At 40.3% G+C, this 21270-nt stretch overlaps 1 protein-coding gene across 2 annotated transcripts in view; it reads right to left on the bottom strand.

The window, feature by feature from the left end:
* Positions 1 to 21039, bottom strand: part of DMTF1 (cyclin D binding myb like transcription factor 1) — a 29014-nt gene extending 7975 nt beyond the window's left edge. Inside the window, exons 1-13 of one of the 2 annotated variants that reach the window (XM_039570597.1) lie at positions 20906 to 21026; positions 15685 to 15861; positions 14152 to 14268; positions 13546 to 13665; positions 12513 to 12607; positions 11641 to 11755; positions 9396 to 9472; positions 7803 to 7960; positions 6949 to 6981; positions 5721 to 5830; positions 4954 to 5182; positions 3227 to 3378; positions 1550 to 1765 (exon numbers count right to left, since the gene is read on the bottom strand). In XM_039570597.1, coding sequence (XP_039426531.1) covers positions 1550 to 1765; positions 3227 to 3378; positions 4954 to 5182; positions 5721 to 5830; positions 6949 to 6981; positions 7803 to 7960; positions 9396 to 9472; positions 11641 to 11755; positions 12513 to 12607; positions 13546 to 13665; positions 14152 to 14268; positions 15685 to 15757 — 1495 coding nt within the window. In that variant the 5' untranslated portion in view covers positions 15758 to 15861; positions 20906 to 21026. Of the gene's footprint in view, positions 1 to 1549; positions 1766 to 3226; positions 3379 to 4953; positions 5183 to 5720; positions 5831 to 6948; positions 6982 to 7802; positions 7961 to 9395; positions 9473 to 11640; positions 11756 to 12512; positions 12608 to 13545; positions 13666 to 14151; positions 14269 to 15684; positions 15862 to 20905 lie in introns of both variants that reach the window. The other variant, XM_039570598.1, reaches the window with a different exon arrangement.
* Between the last annotated feature and the right edge of the window lie 231 nt (positions 21040 to 21270).

Below are 21270 nucleotides of genomic sequence, written 5' to 3' on the forward strand. Positions count from 1 at the left end.
TTGTAGTGCCATGTTCAAGGTTTCCTGCTGCAGATTTCCTGGTACTCAGTAGCAGAGCTGTAAAGTGTGGCCTGTCAGTCACCCAGCCAGCTATATTCATAAAACCTCAGGAACTGCCCCTTTGAAACCCTGGGCCTTCCACCCAATGCAGCTGAAAGTGGCTAATAGCTTCAGCTCTCATGGGACTGTGAAACATACAATACAAAAGTCACTTGCATTACACAACCAGAAATTCTTTAGAAAACCAGACTAAAATGGGGGAAAAGGCTTGTTAGGCAGACAGAGGCGAGTCAAGTCACAAAATAACCATTACAGGGTTCAATTCAGAAAGAACTAAAGGTTCCAGGATCCCAGCCCCTCTTGCCTGCTCATCAAAACCCATCAGCTTCGATCAAGCTTCATCAAAGTCTGAGACCACTGGCATATTATGACAGATAAAAAGTTCTCGGCTTGGTGTCATGTGTCATTCTAATTAGAAAATAAATCTCATAAAATGAAGATAGCACTTAACAAATAGATTAATACAGGTTAATCTAATAAAATTAGAAAATTGTTTGCCAAATGCCCATTCAGTCACAGTCTGAAGAATCAGTTTGTAGCCAGATCAACTTAGCTCAGTTGGTCAGAGCAGGGTGCTAATAATGCCAAGGTTGTGGGTCCAACCCCTGTACAGGCCATTCACTTAGGAGTTGGGACTCAATGATCCACATGGATCCCTTCCAATTCAGAATATTCTGTAACTGATTTGGTAATCAGCAAGACCAAAGCAATAATTTTTCCTAATAAAATTTACAAATGCCAAATGGTGCAAAACAATACACAGTGCAGATGACAGACTGCCTGTGACTGGAGTTACTTAGTAAGATTAGTTACAAAATCAAGCAATAAGAACTACATTCAGAGCAGACCTGGTAATCAGTGTTAGATAATGACCAAAGTTCATCCTTAAGAGCATGGGAAGCACCAACTTAAAAAAAATACAGTGGTTTAGCAGAACACTAGCTGAATGTTGGTGTGACTTGGCAGCTAACACTTTCCAAGTGTTTGTCTAGAAATAACTGCCTAATAAAGAGCAGGACTAGAAAAAAACACTTATACCTTCCTTGCATCAGAACTTACAGACAGCAGTCTACGTAATTTACAAAAGGAGATCCTGTGCACGATGTTCATTGTTCTACACAAGAGTGACCAGAATAAACATATATAAGGAATAAACATATATGCTCTATCTTCATTAAGAGGTTTGTGTACTGAGGGCTTTTCAAAGAACAGGTTATGTGGCAAACTCCTGTGTGCTCACATACAGACACACCTGCAACACCTGTGTCCAGGTGCTCCAATTGCAGCTTCTTGGAACTACTGTCACAGCAATATCTGCATTTTCCTAACAGAGTTAGAAACAGGTAAATGGAACCCAGAAATGTTTCATCTGAAGTTATGGCAAGACCAAGGGAGAATTAATACAACTCTTTTAAGACATACTCAATCCTCCTCCACCACCTTAACATGAGAAAGCTTCAGGTTTTGTGTGAGTGGTTTCAGTACTTACAGACGTGGGTGATCTGCACTGGGATCTGCAGAGCTGCCATGGGACTCGGGGCACTGCCCGTGCTCTCCTCCAAGCGAGCCACCCGGATCTGCACGTGCTGCACCCCAGAGCTGGAGTTAGTGTTTGCTAATCCACTGCCACATTTGTTGTCTGGAAGCTGGTGCCCTGGATTGTTTTTTTGGTTCTCGTGGAGCTGTTTAAGACCCTTTATCAGCACTGAGAGAAAAAAACATTCATGCTAAAGCAGGTTGAAGAAGCACATTTGAAATACTACAATTGGTGATGTACCCAAGATGAAAAGAGCAAACGAAATCCTACAGAATCTGGAACTTAAACAATCTCCAGAGACATAGAAACTAGAAATTTATCACATACATAGACCATTTATAGTCAACTACTGCAGTGAACTAGATTTCCCCATGGAACCCAGGCATTTCACGATGCTTGGGGAGATAAAAGAACACACAGCCCATACAATTCTGGAACTCTCTACAATGATGCATGGTATATGCAAGCTACAATCAAGTGCCAGTATCACTACTTGTGTAATGATGCTATCAAAAGTAAATCCTCCAATCTTCTACACCACAGAAGCAGATTTGTTTGAGAGCTTGACAGAAATGTCACTGAAAACAGGGAGCAAGAGACAACGAATCCCACAGTGGTTATATTACAATTCTTCACCTGTGCATGAAGATGCCCATTGCTCCAACAGAATCACCCACCCTTCTTCTCTATAATTGCTTTGGCCCTGCTGAGGGAGCAGCTGATGCAACAGCAGGCTACAAAACCTGAGGCCTCAGCTTTTCTAATATTCATTACAGCAAACTGCCTAGACATCTCCCTTTGTCAGGGAAAAGACAGCAGAGTCTGTTGATTCAGTGCTGCATTTATATTATGAATTATTTGATGCAACAGCTGCCTATTAATGTGTGGTAACAAGAGGCTCTCCTCCCAGCTGCAGCCTCCAGGCAGGACTAATATATAACCACACTGTCAACCACAGCACAAGTGTGCGTTAAGTTACATCTTTCATTAATTATGACATGACTGATCTCTCTGATTTTTTTCCCTCTCCTCAAGTCAGACAAGGGAGGTCACAAACATCCCTTTGGCTTAGGCACTAGGTGTCTCCAAGCCAAAATGGGAAAATGGTATGAGATGTATTTGGGGGAGCTTTATACTCCTGACTCCTCTCCACCTCCTCACTGCAGCTAGTAGTAGATCTACCTTCTGTCTACAGCTAAGGCTCAGCACCTGTCAGAGATTACATTTTAACACCGTAAAGGCAACACATCTAACCTGAGGCCCTAGTTAGGCTGCAGATACATATCCTCTTCCACCTGAGGCGGTCACTGCCCTCCATACCAAAGATGAGCATCATCTGAGATCTGCCAGCTGGGCTGCTTATATACATGCTCTCACTTTAGCCAAAGTGAGAAGGGATGGCAAAATCTGTCTAGTTGTACACATCAGCTTGGCTTGTTTGACTGAAACATTTAAGGACTGCTTTTAGAAGCAATTCAGCCAGCAGATCCAAGGGGCCAGTAACTTCCAGCAAAGGAGCAATGTGGTCTTTGGCCAGCAATGCTATAAGCAGACAACAAAATGCAGCCCTATTCCTTTTACATATGTGAAAGGGGCTTTCAGAAGATAAGTGTGCAAGTAGTACATTACCAGGGAATGAAACATCTTTGTGGTTTGCAATCTGTCTTTTAATGGTCCACCATTTACTCCGAAGCCACTGTGGGGAGCGGACACTACTCCATCCTTCAGCCAGTAAATCCCAATTGATGTCATTTTCATCAGAAACTTCAAGTTCCGCTATCCTGGCAGGACACAGAAGATGTTGACCTGTTAGAAACTTCCCTCCAGACCGGCAGGGGTGTTGCACTAGTCCGGCCGTGTCACACGTAACAGCGCAGAATGACATGCTAGTGACCAGCCCACCAGAGCTCAGGAATCGACACAGGCTTCCAAGGCTCCACGCTGCCAGAGGTCAAGCAGAATCATAAACAACAGAAGATGGACTAGACCTGTTAGATGACCCAGTCCATCTCCTTGCCATGCAGGATTATTCTCCTTATTTACTTATACATTAGGATTTAGATCAGATTATCGTGAAGCATTCCAAGTGGTGGTACTTGCATCTTTTCTTTTTGAAAAAACATTCCCCAAACACATCTCCATGGCAGGAAGTACTTCCTGAGATTCACTCTGAACTTTCACTTTAATTAATTTCATGTTATGATATTTGTTTTCTTCTAAGTAACAACCACCCATCCTTAACACAGATTTTTGCCTTCTCTCAGATGCTTCTTAGCCAAAGTAGATGAAGTTAACTACAGCATTAAACACTTTCTCATAAATCAATCCCACCAGGCTCTCCACATAAGGGACAGTCTTCTCTACCAGAATCTGAAATCACTAAAAATCTCTGAATTGCCCTTATCTGTACATGGAGCATATGAAAGAGAGGTGAATAGTGAGGGGAAAATATTTTTGTGGAAGTTAAGAAAAGTCCTCTTCAGAAACAAAGCAAGAGCACTCTTGCAAGCTAAAGAAAGAAAAAAGTAAAAATTAAAAAAACGACCAAAACCAACCCTGTAGGATGAGTAAATGATATCTGGACAGACCAAACCAGAAATAATAAGAAATATACCCAGCACATTCTGAAATGTGGAATCAGGCTCCTCATTTTGAGTTCATGTCAAACAGCTTCAGTAAATTTGTTAATACTGCTTTGTAAGTAATCCCTGGATGTCTTGGCTTTTTATTCCCACCCAACCATAAAAATCCACTGGCTAAAAAGCCTGAGTTAAAGGCATTCAAAATGGGAGGAGGATTGGAGAGAGCAAAGATTTCCAAAGTCACTACCAGGTTGCCAGTTCAAATGTAGTCAGAGATGCTGATATCCAATCAGTGTTTGGTGGCCTACATGAAATTAATTTGCAGTCTCAGTTTAGCTTTTTGTAGACAAGAGGTCCACATCACAGAAACCACCACCACACTTGACCCTTGTTGGTCATCTCAGCAGAGAGGCCAAGGACTGAACGGGCAGGGAGACTGAGCTACCCTCCAGTTAAGGGTTAAAGCGCATCGGTGGGGCAACGTGTGGGAAGCTTGCACGGTTTGCTGCCTGTGCTGTACCTTTTCTGTGGAATAAAGAAGACTTCAGTCTCCAGGGTTTTCAATCTGACACCTTTCACGAACACTAACATTCACTAAAAAAACAAAAAACAAAAAATATGTTCAATAATAAATCTCTGGGAACTGTAAACACAGCAGTGATTTTTGGAAGATTCTAGAATTTTCAGTGTCTAGGAAACCAGCAAAATGGACCCCAATGGAATCCTGCTAGCAACACATATTACACACCTTTAAAAGTAACTAAAATAACAAACCTCAAGATCAGATTTATTTCATCCTCCTTGGTCCACTCGGTGCCGCCACTCTGTTTCCAGTTGAGATAGTTGAGCCATTTCGAGCGGCACTGTTTCTCCGAGCGCGTCCCGACCCGTTCAGCCACAGCAGCCCATGACACACCTTGTGTGACAATGTCACCCGGCTCTGTGCTTGTCAGCTCGTGCACTACTTCTGCCAGTCTTTTTTCTTCTTTCTCCGTCCACTTTCCTGAAAGAGCGAGAAGCCCTCCAACTTAACTGGCAGCAGATACCCTCTGTCCTGATCCGTAACATGCCAGCAGACACTTAACTTCCATGTCCAACACCTTATTCCAGATGTAAATATTGACTTGTGAAGAAGAAGCAACTGGTCTTAATTATTAACAATTTATATTATATCCATTCTTGATTAACAAATCAACGATTCTGTTGTTCTGCTGCCAAATTTATCTCTTCTCTCTCACAGATGAATGAGGCCACACAGAACTTGTCCAAACAGGGACCAAAGCAAACTGATCCAAGCTATCTGAACTGCGTTAGCTGGAGTGAATTAACCACACAACAATTTAGTGGACATTAATCACATGAGGTCTGCCTAAATTTTCCTTTGTATTTGAATATATACATTAAAACATAAATAGTATTTTACTCCTGAAGTGCATCTGTCTCTCTCGACACCAAACATACAATGTAAGTTTATAACTGTTAGACACAAAGGACAGAATTTTAAACAGAATATCCATTTCTGACACCAGCATTTACCTCACCTGTGTTGCAGGTATCCTTCATCAGTCTACATCGATCCTTTACAGATGAAGCACTTCTCCCCAGGGCAGCTCCTATTGTGGCCCAATCATTACCATGCTTTACTCTCAGCCTAAAAAGAAACGTGCTCATTAGCACTATATCCAGTTAGAAAATTACCAAAATATCAAATATTCTCTAATAAAAACAGCATGAACATGCAGTTTACAGGCCTAAAGACAGAATGGGGAATCACTTTGCTACTTCATTATGAATATTTTCTATTTTTCCTATGTGTTTCTAGAAGCCTTTTGGGCCAGCTAAGCCACAAGACACTTATAAAATGCTTAATATCTGTCTTGTGAGGCTTAATGAGTGTGTTAAACATAATATGAATGTTTAGATAAATAGCCAATTTCCATTCCATACAGGTTCCTCAATGATTCTCAGGTGGTGTAGAGAGCACTTGGAAATTGAAATAATGCTCGATGAAAACCCAGGCATCCTACAATTTAAATTAAGCAAAACACTGCATAATCATGTTCATCATTTTAACAATCATTTTCCTCCTTCACATGACAGCAGGTTGCTTAAAATGTTGATCCATGACTAGTTCTGACACATCCGGAACCACAGGCACCTTGCGAATGACACAAACCAGCTCAACTGATCCAAACAGATTCATCAATGCAAGGCAATAGACCCCCTTCCTTCCTTCAGTCCAACAGTTTCTTCCAACTGCTCAACCCTGGAAATGTGCAGGAGGGGATAAAGTCTGCAGCCCCATCTCCTTGATCTATCAGGTTCCTACTCAAAATTAGGCTTTTTGAGCTGTACTGATAGTTTATGTATCTGTAATACTTCCTAGGGGAGATCCTACTCTTGCCCTGCCACTTCCATTAGGAATAACCTTTGTTCAGATTTCCTGAAGAAATGGCATTTCTGTTTCTCATAACCACAAATATTGACTGTGCTTGTAAAAATCGGAAACATTCCCAGTTACAACAGAAGCCTGGCTTTAGAACTTCGTTGCATATTGTTAGGTCCTGAACACACACTAGAAAACAATTTTAAAAGAATCCAAATGTAGTTTCATTTTTCTTTAGATAGTAACCACTATTTTTGGATAGTGCTGGAGCAGTCAAATTTATTTGTAATTCTTCAGCGATTTCATATAAGGAAACCTTTAAAAATTAATCAAGCTACTAAATACAAACAAGAAAGAGTGACCTTGTTCATAAGATGACTTACTCTTTAAGCTTTTCAATTTCCTCAGGAGTATACCTAAGCAACAGGTAAATAAAAAGACATTATTTTAAACAGAAAGTATACAGCATAAATATTTTTATTTTACTAACCACACAGCACACATTTAGTTGTTCTGCTAAGATTAGAGATTAGGGATTCCAGCTGTAAGAAACAATCTGACTGAATATTTTGGAAGAATGTGAGAAACAAATGCCATTTTCCACATTAGTGCATTTCTAAGGTTAACTGGTATAACATTCTTCTCATTTGTCAGAAAAATTCCTCATTCTCCATGATCTTACTCCTATGAATAAAATAAGAATTTTCTGCATTAGTCTTTCAAATAAACAGCTACTTCTTCCTTACTGTCCCAGTCCACCATCACCATAAAGCTGATTTTCCATCAAAAAAGCAAATCAGCATTGAGAAGGTATTTTTAATTTTCAACTACCTTCAAAAATTAAAATATAATATCCTTTCTGGATGGCACCAGACCACTGTTTTAAAGAAGGGCAAGCAAGGGCATAAGAGGTGAAGATCAGTTACTTCTAGGTCACAGGTCTAGAAAAAGTTACATCTCAGAAGATCCAAGCTTGTGTCCAAGTCTTCTCATCATGTCAGAATCTGTTATTCACCTTTGTTTTGGGATTTTTGTTTGTTTTTTAGAGTTGTCATTGAATACCATCAATTGAACACAACTATTGTCATGGCTGATCTATCAGAATTGAGTAGAGGTGACATATTAGGAAGATCGAGGTCTGTTTGGCTAAAATTTTGTCTCACATGGAACACGTCAAACATAAATACATGACCCTACTCATACCAATAAAACCATGCAGCATTAGAAGGTTTCATACTTTCCAACATGGTTTCTGTCATCATACATGCGAAGAACTCTTCTATAGACAGCAAAGAGAGGCCGATTCAGACCCCAAGCTATTGTCCTGTAGAAATCTTTTCTTTCATCTTTTGACATTTCAAATATAATTTCAGTGGCATCTTTTATTCCACGGGCCTAGAACAAAGCATTTAAAAAAAAAAAAAAACAAAAAAAAAAAAACCACAAACAAAACACCTTAGATAAAGTCTCCTAGGAATCAAGAAGTAGAACACAAGAACTGAAGCCATTATGCAACTTTCTGTGTATCACAAATACTACAGTCTGAAAGTAAAACTGGGTATTTATGGATTAGCTCCCACAAATACAAATCCTTGAAGAGTAGGTTTTGTTGTTTTGGTTTTTTTTACGTTGGAGTCCAGGGAGACACAAAAGCTCTAACTCCTGTCCACATTTAAGAAAAAAAAATCTGTCCAATGTATATTTTAGATCAAAAATTGAACCATCATATATAACATCATGGAAAATGTATTGTGGTGGAATTAGCCTGGGGCCATACAAGAGAAGGCTGTCAAACAGTGCTATACCAATTTATTACATAATTTTAAATACTCCTTATGCAAAAGCAATTTCTTTCAATTAAACTACTCTTCTTGCTCTGATGGAAATTCAAATTCAATACAAAACCACTGCAATGAAGTGTAACAGTAAAGCTTAACTTCAGCTTAAACTAAGAATCACTATATTTCAATTATTCAAAGCAGGACAAGAAAGCAGGTAAGTGGAAAAAGAATGAATCGAATGATTTACCAGTAACTCAGAAAAGTTATTCAGCTAGCTTAAAAAAGCTTCACTAGATTTAAAACATAGTATTACCCATTAATGATTTTGTGGCAGAAACTCTAATATGTGTGGGGGCAGACACACTCTCTACAACTAATACTGTGGATTTTTATTCCAACCAACACTGAATTCAGGGATTTTTTTAAAACCATAAGCGAAGGATGGTGAAACTGTAATATCCAGGCTGTATATTCTCAGTTGTTAGGGCTCAGCTCAAATATTCTCAGCTGCAAACCTACCACAAATATGACTCACGGGCAATTATCACTGTTAGTGTGTTCACCACGTGCCCATTTGCACTGAACTCTGACCCTAATAATTTAAGGGGAAGAAAGCAGACACAGGCATCCTGCTAGTGAAGTACACAATCACAGACTTGGCACCAAGGAAGGCTGGAAGTTGTATTCAGTGCTCACTAAGGAGAATTATTTCTACTGCTAGTGCAATTTTTTTCAACCATCTTCAACAAAGCTTTTATGAGTCCTCAATGTATAATCAGACAAAGAGATTTAACCATGTAAAATGTCATGTCAGAATGTTCAAAATGGGCTGCACTCAGTATAAAATTAAAAGCAATGCTACATTTAGTAGTACTTAAATCCTGTCTATGAATAATTTTTTTTAATGTATGTCAAATGGGTAATGATCATTTTTACAACAAACCAATCTGAAACACTTATTGTGTATTCTGGGAAGTACTAAACAAAGTTGGTTTCTAGCAGGAACTGCATCACCACACCAACAAGGAGGGAACATACTCTAAACATACCTTTAAATAACGCTCAATGTTACTCATCAAAATGTCAATTTCTTCCTTTGACCACATCCCTTGCTTCCACTTATGGCCTGAAAAAAGAAATGACAAACTACTGAAGTGAAGGCCAGAAAAACAGCAAGAACAGAAGTATCTGAAAACATGACCCATGCTGCAATTAACACAGAAAAGACTAAAAATATAACTAGAATTAATTTTAAACAGATGTTATTTCATAACTGACAGTAAGCATCAACTAATATTTAAATAACGTGAGTCAGATTCCATTTCAAAAACATCCCATTTGTAAAAACAGAACGTGAGCTCCTCTATGCGCTGTCAAGTCACATTTTCAGACTTTCTCTTCAGCTGCAACTAGGAAAGTTCTGTCTTTAAACTGACAGCTGAGATTTCCATGCACTCATAATGATTCTAGAAGCTGGAACATAAAATGTGACTCAGAGTATTACCTGAGGAACTGGCAACAACATCGGGTTCTTTTGCATGCCTTAACGCTCCTGAACATGCGAGTAGTGCCACCTACTGTGAGTGCTTTTCATAGAGGTAAATGCTCCACTTAGTCTTTTTTGAGAAACTGGTCCCCATCTCTCTTTTTTTTGCATTGGGAGTAATTCTCAGAGGTCACAGTCAAGATAAAAAGTTGTGGGGAGTCTTTTATTTCCCAAATAAAAGTGGCAAACCAATAGAAACAAACAATAACGTTTCCTCTCTGTCTATGCCCTTAGAAACTACAATGCCAGCTAAGCTTTAAAAGCAAACCCAACCAACTTTATTCAGAGGGAAAACTTCAAACTTGAAATCTAACAATAAAACATTAAAACATTACTCCTCTAAATTTTCCTTTCTTCCCCTTATGGTCATACCATACTTTTAATTACACTTATGCTGGTGTGACCCAGTTTACATACTGGTGTGTGCTGGCTACCTGCCCACCTCTGCTCAGGAAAATCAGGGTACTTCCTTCTCAGCCTGCTAATTACCAGAGCTGAGAGACAGAACACACCAAAGAGACTGTTTACTCAAATCCAATTATAATGAAAAGTACAGGCATTATTACTAATTCCACTAGAACTGGTGAGAGAGTACTCTTTTCCTGTGCCCCACGGCTTCAATCTCTTCTTCCACAGCTACAGAGACAGAAAAATAATGTATTACTGTAACTGTAACTGTAATTCACACCTCTGTCCAAGCCTCTAAACTGATTTAATAGGACACTGCTACTCTTTACATGGAATAAGCTTTAATACTAAACTATTTTAGGAAAGGACATTTATTCTGCACTTCACATGTTTGCATATTCATAGTCAAGAATATCGTAACCTGCCCACAGGTCTGGGAAGAAAGCATTATCAGGTGGAGACTGCTATAAAATGATGACCTCAGACTACACGTGCCAAACTCTGAGCTACTGTAAAAGAAGACACATACTGGCATTCCTCCACTGCTTATCTCCTGACAAACCACAGAGTTTACAAGAAAAGTTCAGCCAGTAGAGATTCTCAAATATTTTTCTTGGCATATTTTACTAGAAATGTCTTCCTCAAATTAATCATCTCTGAACTGGAATCACCAAATTTAGTGCCCTCCTTTGACCAGCTGACAATGTTGCGTCTCTTCCTAAAGGTTTCTAACAAAAAAGGGAGTTGCTTTGAACTGACTGAAAAAAGAATTATTTTCCCTCTAGAAAAAGTAAAAGTCAAAGTAAGAAAAACAGTAGAGAGGCTGAGGAAACTGGAGAGACAACACATTTGACACTAAGTTGTTTCTCTAGGTTTAGAAAGTCGCTTCCCCTGGGGGGATGAAAGAAAAAACAAAAGCTCTTAAGTTCAGCAACTACTACACGATTGCACGGATATATTTGGAAAGGGAGGAATGCACAATGGGGTGGAAGTTTTAGGAGTAGTAGAGATTATTTCATTAGATCCTGGTCTGCAGGAGTCCTCTTCTTCTGAAGCAACTCCATTAACCTAATCATGGATTGGTTTTTCTCCTGGTTGTCCTCCCCTCTGCTGCAGCTCCCCACCCCCAGCCAGGCAAACACAACTCTCTGCCCCATCTGGGCAGACACAAAGGACCCACAGCCCTTCCCTACTGTAGCCACTACTGTCACCACTGCAGGCATGGCTCATCTCATAAAAAGCCAGACCAGATTACCTTATGCAACTTGCAAAATGCTCTGAGACATTTGGAATCATTTACCTTTTTACAGCATGGGAGAACTGCATTTGAAATATCCTACCTTTATTGGTTAGAGAATCCTTATCCTCTTTGGTTGTGAACCACGCTTGACTAACAGCTGATACTTCTTCATTGCCCATTGGGGAGATTTCATCCAGCTGTTCATTCTGAAGAATCTTGAAAAGACCAATATGAAATGATACAGTCAAATATTCAGTTGTTTTTCAATTTTCACTTTGCAATTAACGTGGAAACATAGTTTGAAGGCAAATTAAATCAGCACACCTCGTCACCTTGCTGACTGTTCAAAAGTGCCACGTTTTAGATACAGCATTGAAAGTATCACCTTTCTTAAAAAACCTGAGTAAGATTTAGCCTCTTAATATAAAGATGTTGTGAGAATTAATTGGTTAACATTTTTCATCTTGTTTAATGTACAGTAAGTAAGAAGAGTCTCACTGGCTGTGAAGGAAACTGGACTATGTCCAGCATCTCCAGTCTAGAACTTTTAAACATGGTATACCCACAATGAAAACTGCATGTAACTGCTAGGACTAGTGACAAGACAAAGACTACTTAAGCCTGTTATAGAGCTTAATTTATAATCAAAGAATGACAGAGATAACAGAGAAGCTTGTCATTTATGCAGATCACAACAGAGCATGTAATTACCAGTGGAGGGTTACCTCTACTACTCTTTGCTGTATTGCATTTTGGGCAGTAACTTAGACTACAAATAACCTCTCTCATACATAAAATTATTCAACTGCCCTTTTACAGAACAGCATTTTTACAAACAAGATCCATGCTCACATACATTTGTTTTAAAGTGTCTTATTAATTTAGTAAGCATTTCTGATACTTGTTTTCCTTTTCATTTCAATTTAAATAAAAGCATACATCAAATTGGTAAATTTTAAAGTTTTACTGTACCTGAATCTGGGTAACAGTTCCTTCATTAATCTCATCTTCAGCTACCTCAGTGGTAGCAGTCATGGTCACCTCAAAGCTCTGATCATTTTCTGAAACTTCAGAATGGGTAAGTTAGTTGCATACTTTACTCCTGAAGTGTTTTTTACACATGCTACAAGTTTTATAAATGGCTACCTTTGAACTGAAAATTTTGAAGAGCCTTATTTGGTATTTATTTGTTAACACAGTAAATTCACTAAAACGATTATCAACTGCTTCTCTTCACAAAATTTAAATATGAGTTTTGAAACCTTCAGTTTTACACTTGACTAACAACTAAGACCTAATGTGAAACATAAACAAAATGTGTTTGATGCAAACATTTGAAACTGTATTAATACTTCCTTTACAGCCTTTCTGGTATTTCCCAGTTATTAAAAGACAACATTCAAACCTTTTGGCTGCATGCTTTTTCCCCAGTCCTCCTTCAACATGATAATGCCTTTACTTCTGAGGAGTTTCTGGCTAGTTCCACCAAATAAACAGCCACTCTAGATACTGCAAATTGGTATTTTAACTAGACCTGGTTTTACTTCCCTCTGGGAGATTGTATTAAACTATCTAATATTCAATCAACTTCCTTAAGACTTATTCAGTATTCATCCTATTTTTTTTACATCAATCTCCTTTACATACACCTCAATATTACAAAACATTGAAATACTAACTATACTGTCTGATCATTAAAAAAACCTAATCTCTTAGCAGGTGGAAAACATCTAGTTTGCTGTTCATTTACTTATCCTTCAATTTATTCAATGCACCTGTGCCTGCAGGTCTCTTCTCCACTTTAAGACAGGCTTATTTTGCCAGTATTGTATAAATATCAATTGCTACAAAACTATCCAAGGCTGAGAGAAAAGATGATACAGAAGTACATTACAAAAATTGAGAAGAAAAAGCCCCATGGAAATATCCTAATGTGATTCAAAGAGTCCACTTTTAACCTTTACCAACAGATATTTTTGCTACAGGAGCACATAAAAGAACTTACTTGGAACTGCAACAACAGAAATGCATGGAGTAGAATCATCAAGGCTTTGATCATCCTCTGACAAACAAAGCCTCTTGTGTGGAGGTTCAGAGCTGTCTTCAGAGTCTACTTCATCAGCTTCTAACAACAAAAAAGTACCCAGGTTACTTCCTATAAGCTAACTGGAGCCTTGGACAGAGTTCTCCTAACAAAGTGGGCCAAACCAAATGTGACAGGCTGGTTCAGTGCTTTGCTGCTGCCCAGGAACTTGAAGTTATGGACAACAGCAGTTCATGTGATTTCCTCAACGTGCACTTTCTTTGAAAATTCCATCCACAGTCTGCCAAACACAAACCAGTCTAAGGAAATTTGGGTGCGTGCTTGGTTCTAAGAATCCATTTCAACTGAAATAAATCACAGCAGCTGTATCTTTGTTGGGCATACACAGGCAGTTTTGGGATTTATACCTAATTCAACATTTAATTATTCTTTAAACCAAAGCAGAACAATTCTTGCACAGTAAGCTGAACCTGAGTAGCTCACAGAATTTGTGGGCAGGGATGTATGGTGGTCAGATCACTCAAAACAAAGAAGAAAAAAAAAATACTATGCAATACAATTCTATACCATTTTGAGGGCAATGAAGAATTAGGTTCCCTTCAGTGTCCTGAGTCAAAGTCACAGAGTTCACGGTTTCTACTGTCACTGTGTCAGACTCTTCTTCAACTGTGCTCATACTCAAACCTGAAAGAGCAACATTCAGATTACATTTCTGCAGTTGGATTCCACTTGGACCATAATGCTGCTTCCATACCCCAACCAACCAGCACAACCTCCCCAAAGGAATGAATCTGCTCTTTCACAAGAAAAATCCACAATTTCAGACATTCACCTACCTTTACTTTCCTGCACCCTTACATATTGCAAAGAGTAAAATCAGATAGCTTTAAAGTAACTTCTCCAGTTAAAAATAGTACCTAAACTCCCTACTCAAGAGAATTTGCAATCTACTGATTTTTTTTCCAAACACAAACCAAGGCTATTACTTTTTCAGCATTTAAATTCTTCACATCTGATGATTTTTGTCCAATATTTATTCTGTTAATTTAATAATTCTATTACAGAACTGAAAGCTACTCAAGACTGACAAATATTTTTCTAGTGTCCTATTAGTCACAGCTGCCCTATTTATAGACTGCCAAGTTGCAAAGTTTTATTCTCCTTCCATGCATATAACTAAATGTGAAACTTGCGCTTTTTCTTTAGCATTTAAACAAGAGCAACAGAAAAATTGGTTGCAAGCAATCACCAGAACAAAAAGATATGGAGAGAATAACTAATCCAGGATAAGCCATTGAAGTCACAGAACTAGGGCAACATGAAGAGTCTCTGATAATTTCATTTCCACCATAAAAATACTGCAATGAAACACAAAGTTTGTAAGAAATTCTACGTAAATTAAACTAGTTCTGAAATAAAACAAAGCAATACCCCACAACAAAAGTTTTATCCAAATACAAAGAAATGTGACCTTTGCAGCTGCAGAAGATAAATGAAATCACCCCTGAAATATCCAGAAGCTTTGCAAAGATTTCATCAGTTTTAAGCCTGGTTTTGTTGACTTTGGCACAGATTTGTAAAAAGAAAATATCATCTATTTCTCCTTTAACTGCTCAGTCCTTTTTCTGTATTTACTCATATGTCAACAACAACAAAAAACTACTGTTATTTTGAAGCCACAATGTTGTTTAAAAATAACTGACTACAGCTTTAGAAAAAAGAAACCACAATCACATCACAAATTTTCCATGTACTAGGCAAGGATAGCCATATACCCATATGTAAGGGGAATTTACAACCTGGATTTCAAATTCCCTGTATAATGTAAACATTATTGCGTCAGCAGGAAATTATGTGATTTTTAATCAGAAAACATGTTCTTCGGTATTGAAGATTCCCAAGAGAAGTGTTATCCTAGAAAGATAAAACTACTGCCAGTCCTTCAAAAAAATTCTCACCTCTCGAGCTTGTTGGAAGATTTGGCACCTCTTTAAGCACATGTAGTGACTGATTCATCAAACTAAGTGATATTACCCTTCTGAACATGTAAAAAATTTCAGATACCACTGACATTTTAAATCAGAGGGTTCTCAAACTTACTTGCACATCTACCATCAGCAACAGTTCCTTGCCACATGCAAGCGTAGGACGAAGTGACTTCCTTGGGATTCATCTGCTGCTGAGTTTTACAGCCTGTGCTCTATCCTTCACTAGAAGCTGCTGTTTGCTGCATGGGTGTAATACTGATTTTAGGAACCCAATAGGGCATCCTTAATGCTAAAACATGAAGAAAGACATCCAAAGCATTAGAGCTAAATTAGAAGACTGTAACTTTTTCAACTCAGCTTGAAGTTATTCATTTAGCTTTTGGGGAGTGAACAAATTGGGACAAAATAAACAGATTCTCTTTTCCATGTTCATATGTACTTTCTGAGTAAGTTTTACTACAAGGACTTCTGTAGTAAAAATCCCTAAAGTTAACAGAAATGAGGTGGAGAATTCTTTAATTTTATGTCAACTGGTAGTCATAACATTTATTTTTCTATAATCAGCTGAAAGCACCTATTTTTCTTTTCACCACTTTAAAGGCCTGAAAGACATGAGATTTTTAAGACACATTACAACAGCCACATATTCCACCTACAGCTATTCTGAAAGCAGTGGAAACTATAGCACCATCCACATCAGAAGATACAGCAGACCATTCCTTCTTTTCTATTGGAAGACTGATGAAAATTGAATACAGGCACAGCAAAGCTGGGTTGTTCTTTCGGCAGTTACTCGGGACTTTATGAAAATCAACCTGTGTTTTTACAGGATTTGGCTACCAAATAAAAAACACAGGGCAATTAATCCCTTTGCATTCTCTACCTTGTTGGTTTGCAAATTTAGGAGGGAACAGGACACAGCATAAAAGGGATCCATACGTCCAAATATGGCATTCCCAGAGATGGGGAGGAAGCTACACCAGGATCAGTAGCTGCTACCCTGACACTTGCAGCCAGAGCTGTAACAGGACTACCCAGACAATGGCTGAGGCAGCACATCTGAGGGCACCACTGACTCTTCTGGTCAAGTCACACATCTGCAGTTGGCAGCTCGAGCTCCCACGCATTGCAGAGCACCCGACACTCGGCACTGCACTTTGTTCAAGGACCTGTGACTTCTCAAGAAACATTCCTCAATGTAATTCCTGGATTGAGCAGGGTTTTATAACTCCTTGCCAATTTCCCAAAAACAGTTTATGCCAACTGTAGCTGCAGGCTCTCCGGGGGGGGGGGTGAAATCATGTTCTGTGTAAGATACTCGAGATTCAGCATGCCTTATGTTTTCTGAGTAAAGGTAATAACCCTGACCAAACTTTGATAAAAACTGAGAAACAGCCAAATGCTTGATTTGATTCCCATCAACTTTAATGCATAAGGCCTTGGACCACAATTGAAAACTGAGTAGAAAGAACATGTGGAATTAAGTCAAAGTCAAATGCGTATTTTGGACATTATTTTTTATTAATCAGACCATACAAATACAAGCAAACTGAAAGAAAAACCAACCAACCTGATTCTTTCAAGCTACATTTATCCCAGGACAGGAGCACCAACCCACGAATACATGAATGAGTGACCAAAATCAGGAATAACTGTGGTGGTTCTTTTGAGTGAATAGGAAACAATCTCCAGACCTTATAAACCCCACTGTTTTACTTTAAAATAATGATGTGGCTACCAGGTACTCTGAACATACATCAAATATGACACATGACAGGACCACCTGGAGTTCACAGTGAGCTCAGTGGCCAAAGGCCTTTGATGCCTTCTCCTGATCCCAGCTGCAGGACACTGCCCTTGCTGGATGTCCTCGGTTCATCATGGCATGGCAGCCAGAGCTGTGCTAAACAATGCCAGACCACAGCAGAGGCTTTGGGATGTGCCACGTGAATTCTGCTCATTACACACACCTGCACATCCACACATCTGCTCTTGCACATCTGCTCTCCAAAGTTAAATACAAAGTAAATGACAGCCAAGGTTTCTTAATGAGTGAGAATTAGGACCTGAGTAGACTCATCACCTCCAAAATATCACCTTCTTTTCACAACTTCACTAGATGTGCTTTTGAAAATGCAAACAAGTTTTACTTTAAACAAAAGCCTTACTTGAATTTTAAATGAATAACCCAAGACTTGTCTTTAATCCTTGATTCAGATACATTCTTTACAGAGATGCCAATCTATCACTAATATTTCATGTTGTGAAGGAGGGCGTTAGCTTTTGGGGAAAGAGAACACTGTTGGATAGACATGCACTGAAAAGTGTGGATGGCCATAATCCATAATGAGATAGCACCTTAGAAATCAGTGTCAATTCAATAAGCATTTTTTGCCTTGTTGGATTTCTGTGTGTATTTACCAAACCGAACATTTTTTAGAGCTAGCTGCATTACAATTTCGAACAGGTTTCAACATGCAACCAAGGAGATGGGAAAATACTTTGTCTACAAGACTCATTTAATACAGAATTGCAATATGCATTTTCCACTAAAGCCAAATAATGGAGTGGTTCTTATTTATTTGGGAAGCATGCAGCAGAGTTAGACAGAAAAAGACTCACAAAGCTGATTTTACACCAAGCTAAAAAAAAAGGTAACACCTTAATACAAAATTCCTTTAATTCTAAATAACCCTCATCTGGCAGATGGGCTCAATTATTCTGAGGGCTGTAAAAATTAATCACTTCTAAGAAATAGTATTTTTACTCTTGCAAGCAGAATTCTGCCATTGCCCCTAGTTATTAACTGAATGTTATGTCTAGTCTTCAGAGAACTGTTGTAAATCTTTTAAAATTTCTATATGAAGTTGTATTAGAGGCTGCTTTCTCTGCACTGGGCACTAAGTATGTTTCACTAAGTCCTGTAAAAAGCAAAAACGGAAGATTATTAAGGGAGGCTTCCAGTTACTGTGACATTTAACTGGAACAATCACATAGAATGCATTGGGATTTCGAGGCATTCGTTCAAGAGTAACACAAAGGAAACAAAGTCATTACAGGACCTCATACTTTAGGACGCCTGACTGTTTAGTGTACTCCACACCAAGTCAGTACTTCATATACCTTATCAGGAGTTTTTACTACTCAACTAGTGCCAGTGCTGTCATGCTAATATTCAACAATCCCCCCGAACTTTACTCCAGACCAAATCGGTTCTGCTCAAATTTAAAATTCCACCATGCAGAAATTTTCTCTAACAGCTGCCAACAATGGATATGAAAAGGAACCAAACTGGACAGACACCAATCACAAGGATCCAGAGACCTGAGTTTGGGGCATACATGGATTTATTAATCTGTATCAGCATGAAATTAGAGTCCTTTAGGAACAGCTGCATCCTAGTCATCAGTGGTATTTAGAGAAGTGGGCCATCACCGAAACAGAATATATGGGAGACACAATGGGACAAAGTGTTCTCATTTGCATTGATCCAAACTTGGCAGAACTCCATGAATTCTAGCCTGTCCAGTGAAAGTTTAATAAAAAGCACTGAGCATGCTTTAAATGTCACACAGGGGAAAAAAACCAACACAGAACAAAATAAAATATATGTCCCAGCTCTTTCAAAAGAAATAAACACAGAAAGTTTCTAGGGTTTTTTTTTCAGTAACTGGCTCTTGGGCACAAGGTTATGGTTATGGATAGAAACCTTAGTACGTATCAGATGTACCAAAATTCTTTTCTCTTCATGTACAGTGCAACTCCAGTTTCATGCTAAGCATTCCAGTAACTTCTTCACCTTTATAAAAAATGGGTAGAATTTTAGCATGCAAGAAAAATATGAAAAATTATCGTAACTATAAGACTGATAAGCAAAGAGAAGTCTCTCTTGCTTTCTGATGCACAGACCAGCATAGAAATGATGGTCACAAAAAAGGACCTATTAGAACATGCAAAATACAGTAGAGAGATCTTTGTCTCTTATATGGCCACTTTTCATAACTTTGTATGGTTGAGACAAAAATCGGTATTTTGGGGCATTCTACCTACAGAATTGTAATTAATGTTCAATCTTTTCAGTAAGTCATAAAGCATCATGAAGTTGTTTATTATTATAATCACGTGAAATTATGTAAATGAGAACAAGAATGAGATGGGTCCATCTCACTGCAGAACCTGCATCTTCTGGTTTTGCAAAGGAATTCTAACTATGCTGTCAAGAGGCCAACTTACATCTGTAGCCAGAGCGGCGCTGGCAAACAAAAAGCATTTTCTAGATTACTTCAACTAACAATAGCCAGGTGGGGCTGAACAGTGTAACTCTTTGTGAATGAATACATAGCAATACTATCAGTCAGCTGAAGAAGTACCTGGTACAAGTGTAATACTCTTCACCACACCCAAAGCCACAAACAACAATAAAAAACCTCAAAAAAGGAGAAAAAAGAAAGGGAAAAAAATAGGCTTTTCTGACCGGAATCCTTTATTTTGGCAAAACAGAGCATAGCTCTAGTGCACAAAATCTTGGTACCGCTCTAAGATGAAACCCCTGATCTTGGCAGAGCCGCACATCTCAGGCTCCACTTACCCTAAGCAATCACAGATCACAACTCTCTGGGGAAAAAATAGAGATTACGAAACATAACAGATAAAACCCACAAGCTCAGGATACCCCAAGAGCAGACCCAGCGAGAGGGAATCGAGAAATTCAAAAGCGATCGTGCAGGTGGCCTCTTATTACAGGCATCCAGATATGGGGGAGGGAAGGGAGTTAAAACCAGAAACAACAACAGCGATTTAAAAAAATAAAACTTAATAAACAAAACAAACGCGCTGGCCGGCCTCCCCTTGCCCTGCCCTGCCCTCCCAAGCGAGCCGGGGCTTGGTGATGTCCAGAGCCAGTCCGTCCGTCCGCTTCCCCATTTCTCTGTGAGCAGCGCTCCCGACGCCCGGCAGCTCCCCGGGAAGGCGGGGAGTGGCGGCCCAGGGCTGCCCCAGGACAACAGCGGGCGGGAGGCAGCGGCCCTGCCGCGGCACTGCCCCCGGGGCGGCGGCTCCGGGCCCGCCTCAGCCGCCGCTGCCCCGCGGCCGCCAGCGCCGCCATTTGGCCCCGGGCGGCCGCCGCCATTTTCCCGTGCCCTCGGCTGGCGGCGGCGCTGGACGGCCCCGCCGTGGGCTCCGCTGCCCGCCCGGCCCTGCCCGGCAGCCCGGCCCGAACGCGCCGAGCCGCGGGACCGCACACGGCCGCTCCCCGCCCCGTCCCCTCCGCCCGCGGCCGCTGCCGCTGCCCGGAGCTCCCGGCCCCGCGGTCCCGCAGGGCCCCGCGCACTTACTTCCTGTTTTGGGTCCGGGCACTTGAGAAACCAGGATGGAGACTCCCAAGTACCAGGATGGAGGCGCCGGGCGGCGGCGGGCGGCGAGCGGGGGAGGCGGAGGCGGCGGCGGGGCGAGGCGCTGCGAGCCCGCCGGAAGGGCCCGCGCTCGCCCGCCCGGCGCTTCCGCCCGCCCGCCCGGCGCCACAGAGCGCGCGGAGCGGGGCCCGGAGCGCCGGCGGCGCCACAAAGCTCCCGGCGCCTTCCCCGCCTCGCTGAGGGGCCCCGGGCGACAGAGCCCCTGAACGTACACACGGCCTTCGCCGCAGAAACACGGAATCGATTAGGCTGGGAAAGACCTCTGAGGCCATCGAGTCCAACCTACC

This window comes from Corvus cornix, chromosome 1A (assembly GCF_000738735.6).
Source record: "Corvus cornix cornix isolate S_Up_H32 chromosome 1A, ASM73873v5, whole genome shotgun sequence".
In the NCBI taxonomy this organism is placed as follows: domain Eukaryota; kingdom Metazoa; phylum Chordata; class Aves; order Passeriformes; family Corvidae; genus Corvus; species Corvus cornix.